This window comes from Pituophis catenifer, unplaced genomic scaffold (assembly GCF_029215685.1).
Source record: "Pituophis catenifer annectens isolate HBS135680 unplaced genomic scaffold, rPitCat1.0.hap2 SCAF_15, whole genome shotgun sequence".
In the NCBI taxonomy this organism is placed as follows: Eukaryota; Metazoa; Chordata; class Lepidosauria; order Squamata; family Colubridae; genus Pituophis; species Pituophis catenifer.
In genome coordinates this window covers 15,697,181-15,711,358 of record NW_027256895.1, presented here as the reverse complement: position 1 = coordinate 15,711,358, position 14,178 = coordinate 15,697,181, and the positions used below count along the sequence as shown (strand labels likewise).

At 38.9% G+C, this 14,178-nt stretch overlaps 1 protein-coding gene across 1 annotated transcript; it reads left to right on the top strand.

Moving 5' to 3' along the window:
* The first annotated feature begins 390 nt into the window (after positions 1 to 390).
* On the top strand, positions 391 to 13,780 carry LOC139324432 (vomeronasal type-2 receptor 26-like). The gene is made up of 6 exons (XM_070954145.1): positions 391 to 479; positions 2,795 to 3,086; positions 5,457 to 6,317; positions 7,040 to 7,267; positions 9,808 to 9,934; positions 12,885 to 13,780. Exons 1-6 carry the CDS (start codon positions 391 to 393, stop codon positions 13,778 to 13,780), a joined length of 2,493 nt encoding a protein of 830 aa, XP_070810246.1.
* Positions 13,781 to 14,178: the final 398 nt, after the last annotated feature.

Below are 14,178 nucleotides of genomic sequence, written 5' to 3'. Positions count from 1 at the left end.
CTAGGGAGTCTTAGTTATATAGCTTCTTCTCAAATCCTTGGGGATGTCCAAAAGCAACCCCAAAGAACAGGTCAAGAATGAAAAGTGTTATTAATTGTGGGGCCAGAAAGCTAGAAATGTAACGATCTGCTCTTTGAGAAAGGATATATATGGAAGCTATTCTAATTAGTGAGAGAGGTTCTTTTTTTTTTTTTGCAAGGTTTCATTGCTGCAGACAGAACTAGTTCATATGTGGTGACACAGGTATTCTGGAAGAAGATGGTATTTTTCATTGCGGTCATAACAGTATTACTGCCAGGGGTTACATGCTTTACTCCTCAGATTAATGCATGTGCTGTGGGGAAATCTCCCCTTATCCAGCACAAGTATTTTTTGTCTGGGGATTTCATAATGGCTGGGATACTTTCTCAGTTCTACATGATATCTGATCCAGTGCGTTTCAGAAGGCATCCCTCTGAAGAACTGGTTGATGAGCTCATGTAAAGACTTTCTCTTCTTAACTGTAGCATATCTCAAATCAGATATTTTTTCCTAATGCAATGTCTGGACTGAATTAATTATTGGTATTACTTGCAGCACAAATTATTTCAGCTGGTTTTTTTTGCCAGTTAGTTCCTTTATTCTAATATAGATTGCTATAAAAATCTCTTATGACAAATCTCACCTAGATGTTTTTTATTAAAATTCCATATTGAGCTTTTCTCATTTACTTACTCACCATGGAATGAATCATCCATGCTTGTCTATTGAATCACTGTTTGGTTTTTTGCCAATTTAATGTCATCATTTCACAATTTAATGGCTGCGCTGAATATTAGGAAACTATGGTGCTATGTAGATCTTTGAATTTAGAATAGAATAGAATAGAATTCTTTATTGGCTAAGTGTGATTGGACACACAAGGAATTGTGTGCATATGCTCCCAGTGTACATAAAAAGACAAGATACACTCATCAAAAATCATAAGGTACAACACTTAATGATAGTCATAGGGTACAAATAAGCAATCAGGAAACTATCAATATCAAAATAAATCGTAAGGATACAGGCAACAAAGTTACTGTCATGCAGTCATAAATGGGAGGAGATGGGTGATACAAACGATAAGAAGATTAATAGTAATAGTAATAGTAATAGTAATGCAGCTTTAGTGACTACTTTGACAGTGTTGAAGGAATTATTTGTTTAGCAGAGTGATGGTGTTCGGGAAAAAACTGTTCTTGTGTCTAATCTGATTTCTAAACAGGTGCTTCAGCAAAGCATGGAGCAAAAAGGGCCTAATGAAACAGTTACTTCTTTTCCTAAGTAAGGGAGCCCTCTGAAGGTCTATTATGATCAAAGAAAAAGATTTATATACAACATTTACCCTCAAGCATGCTTCAGAACACATTCTTCATACATACACAAACTCCCAAAAGGTTGGGGGGGAAACACCCTAGGGAAAGGTGGAAAAGCTAAAGATACAGAACTAGAAGTGTGTCTTACAGATAGATGACAATATGATTATTAACAGAATGACAGACTTGGAGGGGACCTTGGAGGTCTTCTAGTCCAACCCTCTGTTCAGGCAAAAACAAAAACAAAAAGAACCTTTACCATTTCAGACAATTGGTTGTCCAATCTCTTCTTGAAAACCTCCAGTGATGGAGCACCCACAACTTCTGATGAGAAATCGTTCCACTGATTAATTGTTCTCACTGTCAGGAAATTTCTCCTTAGTTCTAAGTTGCTTTTCTCCTCGATTAGTTTCCATCCATTACTTTTTGTTCTGCCTTCAAATGTTTTGGAGAATAGGTTGACCCCCTCTTCTTTGTGGCAGCCTCTTAGATATTGGAACACTATTATCATGTCACCCCTAGTCTTTCGGTTCATTAAACTAGACAAAACCAATTCCTACAACTATTCTTCATATGTTTTACCCTCGAGTCCCCTAATCATCTTTCTAGTCTCAGTATCTTTTGTGTGTGTGTGTGTGTGTGTGTGTGTGTGTGTGTGTGTGTTTAATAATTAGTAATGTTCCTTTGAGCAATTCATCTGTTTCCTACTGAAAATTGTTTATTGAAAGAATCATAACAGCCACCTTCATCCTCTGAAGAATTATACTTTTATGTTTTTCCCAAGAACATTTTCCCTCTGAATTATTGTTGCAGAATATTTCAATTATTATTCAAATATTTCATTAGATTTCATATTCTTCCATTAGAATGTTATACATTTGGTGGTCGTGCAATTTACAAATTATTTATACAATTCAGTGCATCTGTAGCAACAGAAACAGTTTCTGAGCGCTAAGGTATTTACACGATTTCCTGAATTGTACTATACAATCAGGTTTTCTGTGCAGTGTTTAGCTGAATTATAAATAAAGTATAAAAAAGTAAAGGTTCCCCTCGCATATACAGTATCTGCTAGTTGTTCCCAACTCTAGTGGGTGGTGCTCATCTCCGTTTCAAAGCTGAAGAGCCATTACTGTCTGAAGACGTCTCCGTAGTCATGTGGCTAGCATGACTGAACACCAAGGGCACATGGAACGCTGTTACCTTCCCACCAAAGGTGGTCCCTATTTTTCTACTTGCATTTCTTACATGTTTTCGAACTGCTAGGTTGGCAGAAGCTGGGACAAATAATGGGAGATCACTCCATTACGCAGCATTAGGGATTCAAACCAGTGAACTGCCAACCTTTCGATCGACAAGCTCAGTGTCTTAGCCATTGAAGCACCACATCTAAGTATACGTAATGTCATAGTCTTTAGGAAATGAAATATGATTTAGATATATATCTCTCATTGCAGATTTTTCCTACAGAACTATCAACATATCCTGGCCTTGGTTTTTGCTGTAAAGGAGATCAATGAAAACAATCACATTTTACCCAACGTGACTCTGGGTATGCACATTTCTAACAGTTATTTCATGGCGAGATGGACCTACTTGGCTTCAATGGAGCTTCTCTCAACAAGGAGCAGATTCATCCCCAATTATAAGTGTGATGCCAAGGACTGGGCAGTATCTGTCATTATGGGACCTACCTCTCACATCTGTCCCTTCATAGCCAACATTTTGAATGTCTACAAGATGCCCCAGGTGAGATTTCTTCTTAAATAAATCTAATGGGCTGTGAGAGTAACCTTGAGAGAAGAGGAAGAAATGCAACCTAGACAATGGGGTAATAAAATAAATTTGAGCCCAAACCAGAAGTGTAATTTGAGAAAGCATTTTAGAATTGACACTTTTCCTCATTCTCTGGAATGCAAAGGCAACTGGGACAGGGGGAAACACTTTCAGGCTGGCAAAATTGATGACAACCTTTTTGTGGTTGTCCAGACCAGGAAATCCCAATCATGAATATTAATGTTAACTTTTAACGTAAGGTTATAGTTGCTTCCCACACCCTCCTCTGTTACATTTACAAACCTAGGTTTATAAAGCAACAAGAAATCATCAAGTAATTCTTTTATATTACAATTTGTGATTTGGAAATAAAGGGGTAATCTAAATAGAGATGAACAAAATATATGATGGCCATATGATATGGTTATTTTTAGGTACTGTATTTGAAATACTCCTTAATTTGAATTAATACCAATTAATACCAAACCAATGAATATACCGTAATTTCTTGACTTATTTATAAATAGACAAGATAAAAAATTCCAGTACATTTTCATCAGCACATTTTTTAACCATGTTGTAATAATAATATTAAGGAATCATGGACCTAATCAAAATCCATTTATTATATTATTATTTGGGAATAGTTATCTTGAGTTTTATATTGCAGAATAACCTTCCTTCCTTCCTTCCTTCCTTCCTTCCTTCCTTCCTTTCTTCCTCCCTCCCTCCCTCCCTCCCTCCCTTCCTCCCTCTCTTTTTCTTCCTTCCTGCCCGCCTGCCTCCCTGCCTGCCTTCTTCTTCCCTTCCTCCTTCCCTCCCTCCCTCCCTTTCCACAAATGCTCCATAGTAATTCAAATAACAAAAAAATAGAAGAAAACTGCATAAGAGGCAAAATGTTGTATTAAGTTATCATTAATTCCTTTATACCACATCCAAACACAACTATTTTGCTGGCTTGTGAAAAGCACATAGGCACTTAAGAAAAAGAGTAGAACTGAAAGACAAATAGCTAGTTAACTTAGTACATTGTTTATTAGATATTCTTGTTAATGATTGTTGGTATTTAGCAAACTTTATCAGAATATTATGGTCTCCTCCTCCTCCTCCTCCTCCTCCTCCTCCTCCTCCTCCTCCTCCTCCTCCTCCTCCTCCTCCTCCTCCTCCTCCTCCTCCTCCTCCTCCTCTTCTTCTTCTTCTTCTTCTTCTTCTTCTTCTTCTTCTTCTTCTTCTTCTTCTTCTTCTTCTTCTTCTTCTTCTTCTTCTTCTTCTTCTTCTTCTTCTTCTTCTTCTTCTTCTTCTTCTTCTATATTTTTTGCCTGAAATTAGTGACTTAAGTCTCTCTAATGTGTAAGACACTATTTTTCCCTCTGCCAAATATTGAAAATGGGAAAAATGATCCAAAGATTTAGCATCTGAATATTTTACATCACACAATGTTTGTTGCTGTGAAATTTCATATTTTATGCTCCTGTTTGAAAATGTTGAGGGAAAATATTTGATTCACAATGCGCTTGCTTGGGATTCAGACAACATAATCTGGAAAGTAAGAGGCAGAAATAATTGAAATGAAAAGGAGAAAATTCATTCATTCATACACTGCACAGATTCATGCACAGTGCCCTTTCCATTATAGCAATCTATATCCCTATTTGCATGGATATTGGTATATATCCATATCAGGATGCATAATGATTATGACATGAGAACTAAAAAAAATACAGGAGGGGATGTGTATATATTGAACACAAAGCAATGTTCTTGCGTTGTTTATCTTATCCCATCTCACCACAACTTCATTGCTTCAATTTTTGTGCTGTTTCCTATGGATGCTCTAATTAAATCATGAGTCTCAAGCCAAGCTTTAAAAGAAATCCAATTATTTATTAGGAGCTTCATGTCAGCACATTCCCAAGTGAAGCCAGCTCTGACCCTACATAATTTATGCTCCAATTATAACCTCGTTTCCTCCCTCCACCTAGGGTGTCTCATCAATCACATTTGCCAATGGAGCAATTTCACGGGTTGTAGAGGTCAGTCCCCTTCGGCTGCTGTAGGTAACTCTGGGCTACAGCCTTGAGAGAGATAAGTGTAGAATGTGCATCTGTCTTTGGCTGCTGTGCCATTTCACTGGTTTCCCATCCCCCCTGGTCCATGGCAACTCGAGAGCAAGCCAGGGATGCTTTGTGAGTTGACATACAGCTCTTGAATGAAAATTCTGTACATCATTTTTTTCAAAACATGATTAGAACTTGGTAATGATGGATGAATAAATGACAGATTTTTCAAAGATAATGAATATTTCAGTTTGGAAAGCCATATTCCTTTTTTCTCTCTGTTTAGCTAATATATGGATCTTCTCCTGTGATAGAGGACAAGACAAAAACTGCTTTTTTGCATCGTTTCTTCCCAAATGGTGACCAACAGATTATGGGTATTCTCCAATTGCTGTTGTACTTAAGGTGGACGTGGGTTGGACTGATTGTACAACGTAATGAAAATGGAGACAGATTCATGCAAAACGCTATGTCTTTGTTTCCCCAGAAAGGTATCTGCTTTGAGTTCATGGAACAGATGGCCAAAGAAACATTTTCTAATAATATTGGTGGTGCATTTAAAGATTTTACTGACATGTACATTATTATCATGAATAGCACAGCCAACGTTATTATCCTATATTGTGAAAACCAGGTCACTGTGATTTTTAGAATGCTGCCCTATTTTCCAGTATTTGAAGAGATGCCGGTTAAAAGAAAAGACAAAGTTTGGATAATGCCAGGACAGATGGAGTATACATCCCTTCCCTTTCAAAGAATGTGTGCTATTGATTTTTTCCATGGTGTTTTATCTTTTGCAATTTCTTCCAAGGAGATCTCTGGATTCAATAAATTCCTTCAGACAAGAAACCCAACTTCAGAAATGCAAGATCATTTAATGAAAGTATTTTGGGAACAGGTTTTTGAATGCTCTTTTCCTAAAGATAAGTTAGATAAAGACTCTGGGAAGCTGTGCACTGGAGAAGAGAAGCTCAAACATCTTCCTAAGTCTGTGTTTGACACCACCATGACTGGACAGAGTTACAGCATCTATAATGCTGTCTATGCTGTGGCACATGCTTTACAAGCCATGCTTTCCCCTAAGTCCAAACACAGAACAAGGGCAGAAGTTGGAAGACCAAATTTTTTCATTCAAAAAGCATGGCAGGTAATAAGAGAATGAATGAACATTTCCCATTGCTCTTTTCTCTAAGGCAGTGAGATGTACTAGTGTGGGTATGGCAAATGAGAATGCCTGAGTGATGATTTTAGGTCTCCTGTCACTCCACTTTTCTCAACCTTTCATGACTTGGAGGAATCTGTGTAATTGTGAATAGATAACAATGCTACAGCAATTCTAAGAAGGAGGAAAGCATTAAGAAGAAGTTTTATCTTCTTCCCTTCCTTCCTTCCCTCCCTCCCTCCTTTTGTTAATTCATTCTTTCAGTCTTTATTTCTTTATATCTTGTAAGAGAAGATATTATTGGCAGTTTTCAGTGTATTATTATAAATATTTACTTTTACAAATTTTAATGTTTTAACCCTCCTTCCTTCCTTCCTTCCTTCCTTCCTTCCTTCCTTCCTTCCTTCCTTCCTTCCTTCCTTCTTCCTTCCTTCCTTCCTTCCTTCCTGGGGTGAAATCCAACAGGTTCTGACAGGTTCTGGAGAACCGGTATGGGAAATTTTGAGTAGTTTGGGGAACTGGCAAATACCATCTCTGGCTGGTCCCAGAGTGGGGTGGAAATGGAGATTTTGCAGTATCGTTCCCCTGCCATGCCCACCAAGCCACACCACACCCACCAAGCCATGACCACAGAACAAGTAGTAAAAAAATTTGAATTTCACCACTGCTTCCTTCCCTATTAATTGTCAACCTTTGCTTCTGTTTAGCTCCATCACTATTTGAGAACTACCTCATTTAATAACACTGCAGGACAGAACATCTTTTTTAATGAAAATGGGGATCTAGTGACTGGATTTGACATTATCAATTGGGTCACCTTCCCAAACGAGACCTTTATTAAAGTCAAAGTTGGAAAGATTGACCCAACAGCTTCTCCAGACAAGCTAATCACCCTTTCTGCACAGGACATCACCTGGCCCGCCATGTTTAACCAGGTATTTCTTGCTCAGATTTCGAATGGTGCACATTCCTTAACTTTCCCTCTTGCTTTCAGAATTATAGATTTGAATAGATCCTGTCTTCAAATGTCAGACTGAAAATTGTAGAGGTGTTTTCAAAGATTTGAGATGTAACATTTACGACTGAAATACTGTGGACTTTCAAAGGCTATAAAGACTTAAATGTCTTTATACTAAAATTAAAATAATTTATTTATATAAAATATTAGCAATACTTAATGCAACCCCGAAAGTCTTTTCCTGATGGCATTTCAAAATTGCCAGGATTAAAGAAAACCACACATTTGAAAGTGCATTAAAGTAATTTAAACTACATATGATATAATATACAAAGTTTGAACATAGCACAGCAATTTTAATCTTACTGTATGTAGAACAGAATTCTTTATTGGCCAAGTGTGATTGGACACACAAGGAATTTGTCTTGGTGCATATGCTGTCAGTGTACATAAAAGAAAAGATACGTTCATCAAGAATCATAAGGTACAACACTTAATGATAGTCATAGGATACAAATAAGCAATCAGGAAACAATATCAATATAAATAGTAAGGATACCAGCAACAAGGTTACAGTCATATTCATAAGTGGGAGGAGATGGGTAATGGGAACGATAAGAAGATGAGAAGATTAATAGTATTCATTGGCATCCTTCAGTCTCAAGAGACTATGGTATCGTGCTCTGGAAAGAGGTCCTAAAACAGCACCTAGTGTGACTAAAAAGGCCAATTCGAGAGTGGCAATCCCTTCCACACTGAAGGCAGATACAGTCTGTCCCCTGCCCATCCCCCAGATTTTGCTGGTTCTGGGACTGCCTCTTTGCCTCAGCCTGTAATAGTAGTGCAGACTTAGTAAATAGTTTGACAGTGTTGAGGGAATTATTTGTTTAGCAGAGTGATGGCATTCAGGAAAAAACTGTTCTTGTGTCTAGTTGTTCTGGTGTGCAGTGCTCACCAGAACAACTGGTCGTTTTGAGGGTAGGAGTTGAAACAGTTTATGTCCAGGATGCGAGGGGTCTGTAAATATTTTTACAGCCCTCTTTTTGACTCATGCAGTATACAGATCCTCAATGGAAGGCAGGTTAGTAGCCATTGTTTTTTCTGCAGTTCTAATTATCCTCTGAAGTCTGTGTCTGTCTTGTTGAGTTGCAGAACCAAACCAGACAGTTATAGAGGTGCAGATGACAGACTCAATCATTCCTCTGTAGAACTGGTTCAGCAGCTCCTTGGGCAGTTTGAGCTTCCTGAGTTGGCACAGAAAGAACATTCTGTATATGTATATGTATATACAGTATGTGTATATGTATTAGGAGATTTCAATAATAACGAGATGGTACGTTTGGAAAATCCATGGTTTATTTCCCAATAGTCCTTTGATTTTATTCAAGCTGGATTTGCAGAATATTTGCAATTTGAAGTTACTTTTAATTTTAAAGGGGGAATAATTTTTACAAAAGTTGTTTACTGTTGCTGAAACATTTTGTGAAAAATGTAGTAGGAAGCAAGATGGCATCTCTTTTCCTGGGGACATTTTTCTACCGTGTTAACCCTGATTCAATGAGAACACTTGACCATTACTTTCTCAAAAATTAAAAAAAGGGAATTGAAATGCACGGGTAAAAGTTCATTCCTCTTTATTTCTAAAAGTTCATTCCTCTCTATAATTTATGGATGGCAAACAAATTCTTCTAGATCTTGAGTTTCACCTAGCAAAATAATGCTAATTCAGTGGTGAAATCCAAATTTTTTTACTACCGGTTCGGTGGGTGTGGCTTGGTGGGTGTGGTGTTGCTTGATGGGCATGGCAGGGGAAGGATACTGCAAAAGCCCCATTCCCTCCCCACTCCTGGGGAAGGATACTGCAAAATCTCCATTCCCACCCCACTCTGGGGCCAGCCAGAGGTGGTATTTGCTGCTTCTCCAAACCACTCAAAATTTCCACTACCAGTTCTCCGAACTGCTCAAAATTTCCGTTACCGGTTCTCCAGAACCTGTCAAAATCTGCTGGCTTTCACCCTGTGCTAATTTCATGTCCAATTCTTCTTTTTTTACCTTTGGTTTTTATAGCTGTTGTATTCTCTACAATATTTCCATTGATTTAATATAATAAAATAATTAATATAATTGAGCCACGGTGTCACAGTGGTTAGAGTGCAGTACTGCAGACTACTACTGCTGCCTGCCAGCTGCCTGCAATTTGGCAGTTCGAATCTCACCAGGCTCAAGGTTGACTCAGCCTTCCATCCTTCTGAGGTGGGTAAAATGAGGACCCAGATTGTTGGAGGCAATATTCTGTCTCTGTAAACCGCTGAGAGAGGTCTGTAAAAGCACTGTGAAGCAATATATAAGTCTAAGTGCTATTGCTATAATTGGTCTAAAACATCAGGAGTTTTCAGGGCATCTACTTCCCATGTTCATTATTTAAAAGTAAAACCCACTCTGAAATAGAATGTTTATGAAAAAAAACAACAACACCCCGATGACTTTCAATAAATCCTGCTTTATACATTTTAACAGGTTCCACCTCTTTCTGTGTGCAACAACAATTGCTATCCAGGATACAGAAAGATGAAAATAGAAGGGAAGCCATTTTGCTGTTATGATTGCTTTCGATGTGCAAAAGGGAAAATTTCAAACCAGATGGGTAAGAGTTGTCTTGTGCAGGATTATTCAGTCTCCTTAACTGTGATTCAAAATTCTATTTTTTTAAAAAAAACTTTCTACAACAGATTTCTAATGTGGTGGCTGAACCAAAGATATTGCTCATGAATGATGACAAATACATGTGTGACGTCCCAGGATAATGTTGCAGAATCCAATCTGGGTCAGTCACTGAGTCTTCCAAGCTTTCAGACTCATACTGGAGCCCATCCTTAGGGAACTTCTCTCTCTCTCCAGATTAAAAATTGTATGGAGGATATTACCATGCTGTTCAAGGGTGGAGTCAGGTAGCTTAAGGGTTGTACCAGCCATTTAGCTAGGTTGTAGGTAGGTACTGCAGCTCCTTTGGAGCTGCAATAGGTCTGAGAAGGACCCCTATGTTCTGAGCTAGGCTTCACAAAAGCACGGAGCATATTCCTTGTCATGACAAAACCCCTTTTTATTAAGCTAATGTGAATTCCTCTCATTCACATCCAGCAAAGTCCTGGCAAACAGTCGATATGGGTGAATTTACAATCACAGACCTTATCAGTGTTGGAGAGCTGCCAGGCCGATATCTTCCAAATGCAATGCTGTACAAAAAAAGACTTGGCAAGGAGTCTCTGAGAGTCATAGACGGATCTTCACACTACTGAAATGAACTAATTGTCTCCTGCAAACTCCACTCCCCTTTTGCTCCTCTTTATTCCCTATGGGAGGAGCCATTCACCATCCACCTGTGCCTTTACTCCCAAGTCAGCCCTTGTTCCTTAGTTATTCCCTTCTCCTGGCAGCTCTGTACATGCGCACATAGGGAACAGGCTCCAGCTGTTCTGATAACTTCTGCCACACTGATATCCAACTCCAAAGGCAGTTGTCGGATGGCCCTTGGCCCATCTCTGCCTCCGATGCAGAGCACTCATCACAGCCTTCCCCAGACTCCAGGACTGGCTCATGTTCCTCCCCAACCTCCTCACTGCCTGAGTCTGCCACCAGCTTCGCTGGCCGCTGGCAGGCCACAACACCCTATTTTGTGAATCTTGGGGAGCCCATAAAATCTCGCTGGGGCGGTGCCTGTTCCTCTCATTTTCCACCATTTCTTTTCAATAATAATAATAATAATAATAATAATAATAATAATAATAATAATAATAATAATTTTATTTTATTTCTATACCGCCCTTCTCCCGAAGGACTCAGGGCAGTGTACAGCCAATTTAAAAACACAAGACACAACAATGATTAAAAATTAAAATAATTAAATAGATTTGGCTGGTTTAAAAACCCAAAAATTTAAAATACCCCAATTTAAAATTATTATGTTAATAGCCCAGCCTGGCGGAACAACAGGGTCTTCAGTGCACAGCGAAACACCCGGAGGTCAGAGATCTTACGTATTTCCGGGGGCAGTTCATTCCACAGGGCTGGGGCTCCCACAGAGAAGGCCCTCTCCCTAGGTGTCGCCAGCTGACATAACTTGGCTGATGGCACCCTGAGGAGACCCTCTCTGTGGGAGCGGACTGATCGGTGGGAGGCTATTGGTGGCAGAAGACGGTCTCGAAGGTACCCGGGTCCTATGCCATGGAGCGCTTTAAAGGTGGTGACCAACACCTTGAATCGCACCCGGAAGACCACTGGGAGCCAGTGCAGCTCGCACAGGAGGAGTGTCACGCGGGCACAACAAATTGCACCCATAACCACCCGCGCGGCCGCATTCTGGACCAGTTGGAGCCTCCGAGTGCTCTTCAAGGGGAGCCCCATGTAGAGAGCATTACAATAGTTCAGCCGGGAGGTTATACAATTGCTTTATTTAAGTTGGCTGAAATATTGTGTGACTGTCATCTTGGATGTCTTTGTTGGTCTATATGCTGAAGAATCATTGAGCAGGGTTGGAGAGAGAGAGGTTTCCAAGCCCCAAAGCTTGGAAAACTAAATCTCTGGTCCCAGTGACCAATTGGATCCCGCAATGATATTGCTGTATAAAAATTAAACATATTATATTTAATAATAAATATAACAAATTCATAATAAATATAAAACATTACATTCTATGTACTGTTTTAATAAATATGAAAAATGAATGCATATTTCATAACATCCATAAATAAATATCCAATCTGGGTTACTCTATATCAGGGCTGTCAAACTCGCAGCCTGCAGGCCAGATGCGTCATGTGCTGGGCCCACCCCACCTGGTTTAGTGAAGGGGGAAAAAGTCCCAATATGTCACATAATACCGCCATGACAATACAAGTTTGACACCCCTGCTCTATATTGTTCCAGATTATATCTTCTGATTAATCCAGAACATTTTTCCTTTCTAGGTTGAGGTATTTTCTCTTTCCCTCTCCCTCTCCCCCACCCCCACACTCACTCACTCACTCACTCACTCACTCACTCACTCACTCACTCAGTCTCTCTCTCTCTCTCTGATGTGTGTGTGTGTGAAAAAGAGGACTAGGATAAAATTGGGATGTAGCTGTTCATTTTAAGAGCTAATTCCAGTGGAATAGTATAGCATATAATATATATTTTCCTCCTCCACCTAAATCAAAACAATTTTTTTGCTATTTAGTTGGTGTGAGTTCTAAATGATAAAATATTCTGAGTATTATTAGATTTTGTAATAAGGAGAGACCTCACCACAAAGTGCTTTCTCTGTCTCTGTTTCTCTCTCTCTCTCTCTCCTGATAGATAGAAGGCAGATGATAGATTGATTGATAGATGATAGATAGATAGATAGATGATAGATGATAGAAGATAGAAGATAGAAGATAGAAGATAGAAGATAGAAAATAGAAGATAGATAGATAGGTAGATAGATAGATTTGGCATACTTATAGAATGGCACTAAATATAAAAAGCCATTACTACATGAGGAATAAATGAATTCCAGTAACTCTCCGTTCGATTATCTATTTCTAAAAACTGACCATGATGCTTTTATTTTCCAGATGCAGTTGATTGCTTCCAATGTTCAGAAGACCAATATCCAAACAAGGCTCAAAATCTCTGTATTCTAAAAAGAGCAACTTTCTTGTCTTACAATGAGCCACTGGGAATCACCTTAGCCTCCATTAGTCTTTTCTTTTCTTTTATCACAGCGTTGGTGCTGGGCATCTTCATTAAACACCAAGACACTCCCATTGTCAAAGCCAACAACCGTAAACTCACCTACATTCTTCTCATTGTTCTCCTGCTCTCTTTCCTTTGCAGTTTGCTCTTCATTGGGCAACCAGATCAGGTGAAATGTCTAATGCGACAAACTGCTTTTGGCATTATCTTCTCAGTCGCTTTATCTTGCATATTGGGCAAAACAACAATTGTTATTCTTGCTTTCATGGCCACCAAGCCAAGCTCCAAAATGAGGAAATGGGTGGGGAAAAGACTGGCCAACACTATTGTCTTATCTTGCTCTCTAGCACAATTTACTATTTGTATAATATGGTTGGCAAATTCTCCCCCATTCCCAGATTCTGACATGCACTCCATGGCTGAAGAAATTGTATTCAAATGTAATGAAGGTTCAACCACAATGTTTTATATTGTTCTTAGTTTTCTGGGGTTATTGACTTCTGTCAGCTTCACAGTAGCCTTCTTAGCCAGGAAGTTGCCTGACAGCTTTAATGAAGCTAAATTTATCACCTTCAGCATGTTGGTCTTTTGTAGTGTCTGGATATCTTTTGTTCCAACCTATCTGAGTGTGAAGGGCAAATACATGGTGGCTGTGGAAATCTTCTCCATTTTGGCTTCTGCAGCTGGATTACTGGGCTGCATCTTTTCCCCCAAATGCTATATCATTATTTTAAGGCCTGATTTGAATACAAAGAGGCAATTAGTAAAAAAATGAATAATGAATATGGAGTTCAGTTTGTCATTGATTCAGTTGATCACTATCTAACAAAATGAAATTCAATGTAGAGAAAAGTAAAGTCTTACATTTAGACAAGAAAAAACAAAAGTACACATATAGTCTGGGTGAGACCAGGTTTAATAGCAGTAACTGTGAGAAGGATCTTGGAGTCTTAATGGACAACCAATTCAATATGAGCCAACAGTGTGCGGCAGCAGCCAAAAAAGCCAATGCAATCCTAAACTGCATTAACACAGAGATACAATCAAGATCAAGTGAAGTACTAATACCACTCTATAAAGCCTTAGTAAGACCACACCTAAAATACCACATCCAGTTTTGGTCACCACTCTATAAAAAGATATTGAGACTCTAGAAAGAGTGCAGAGAAGAGC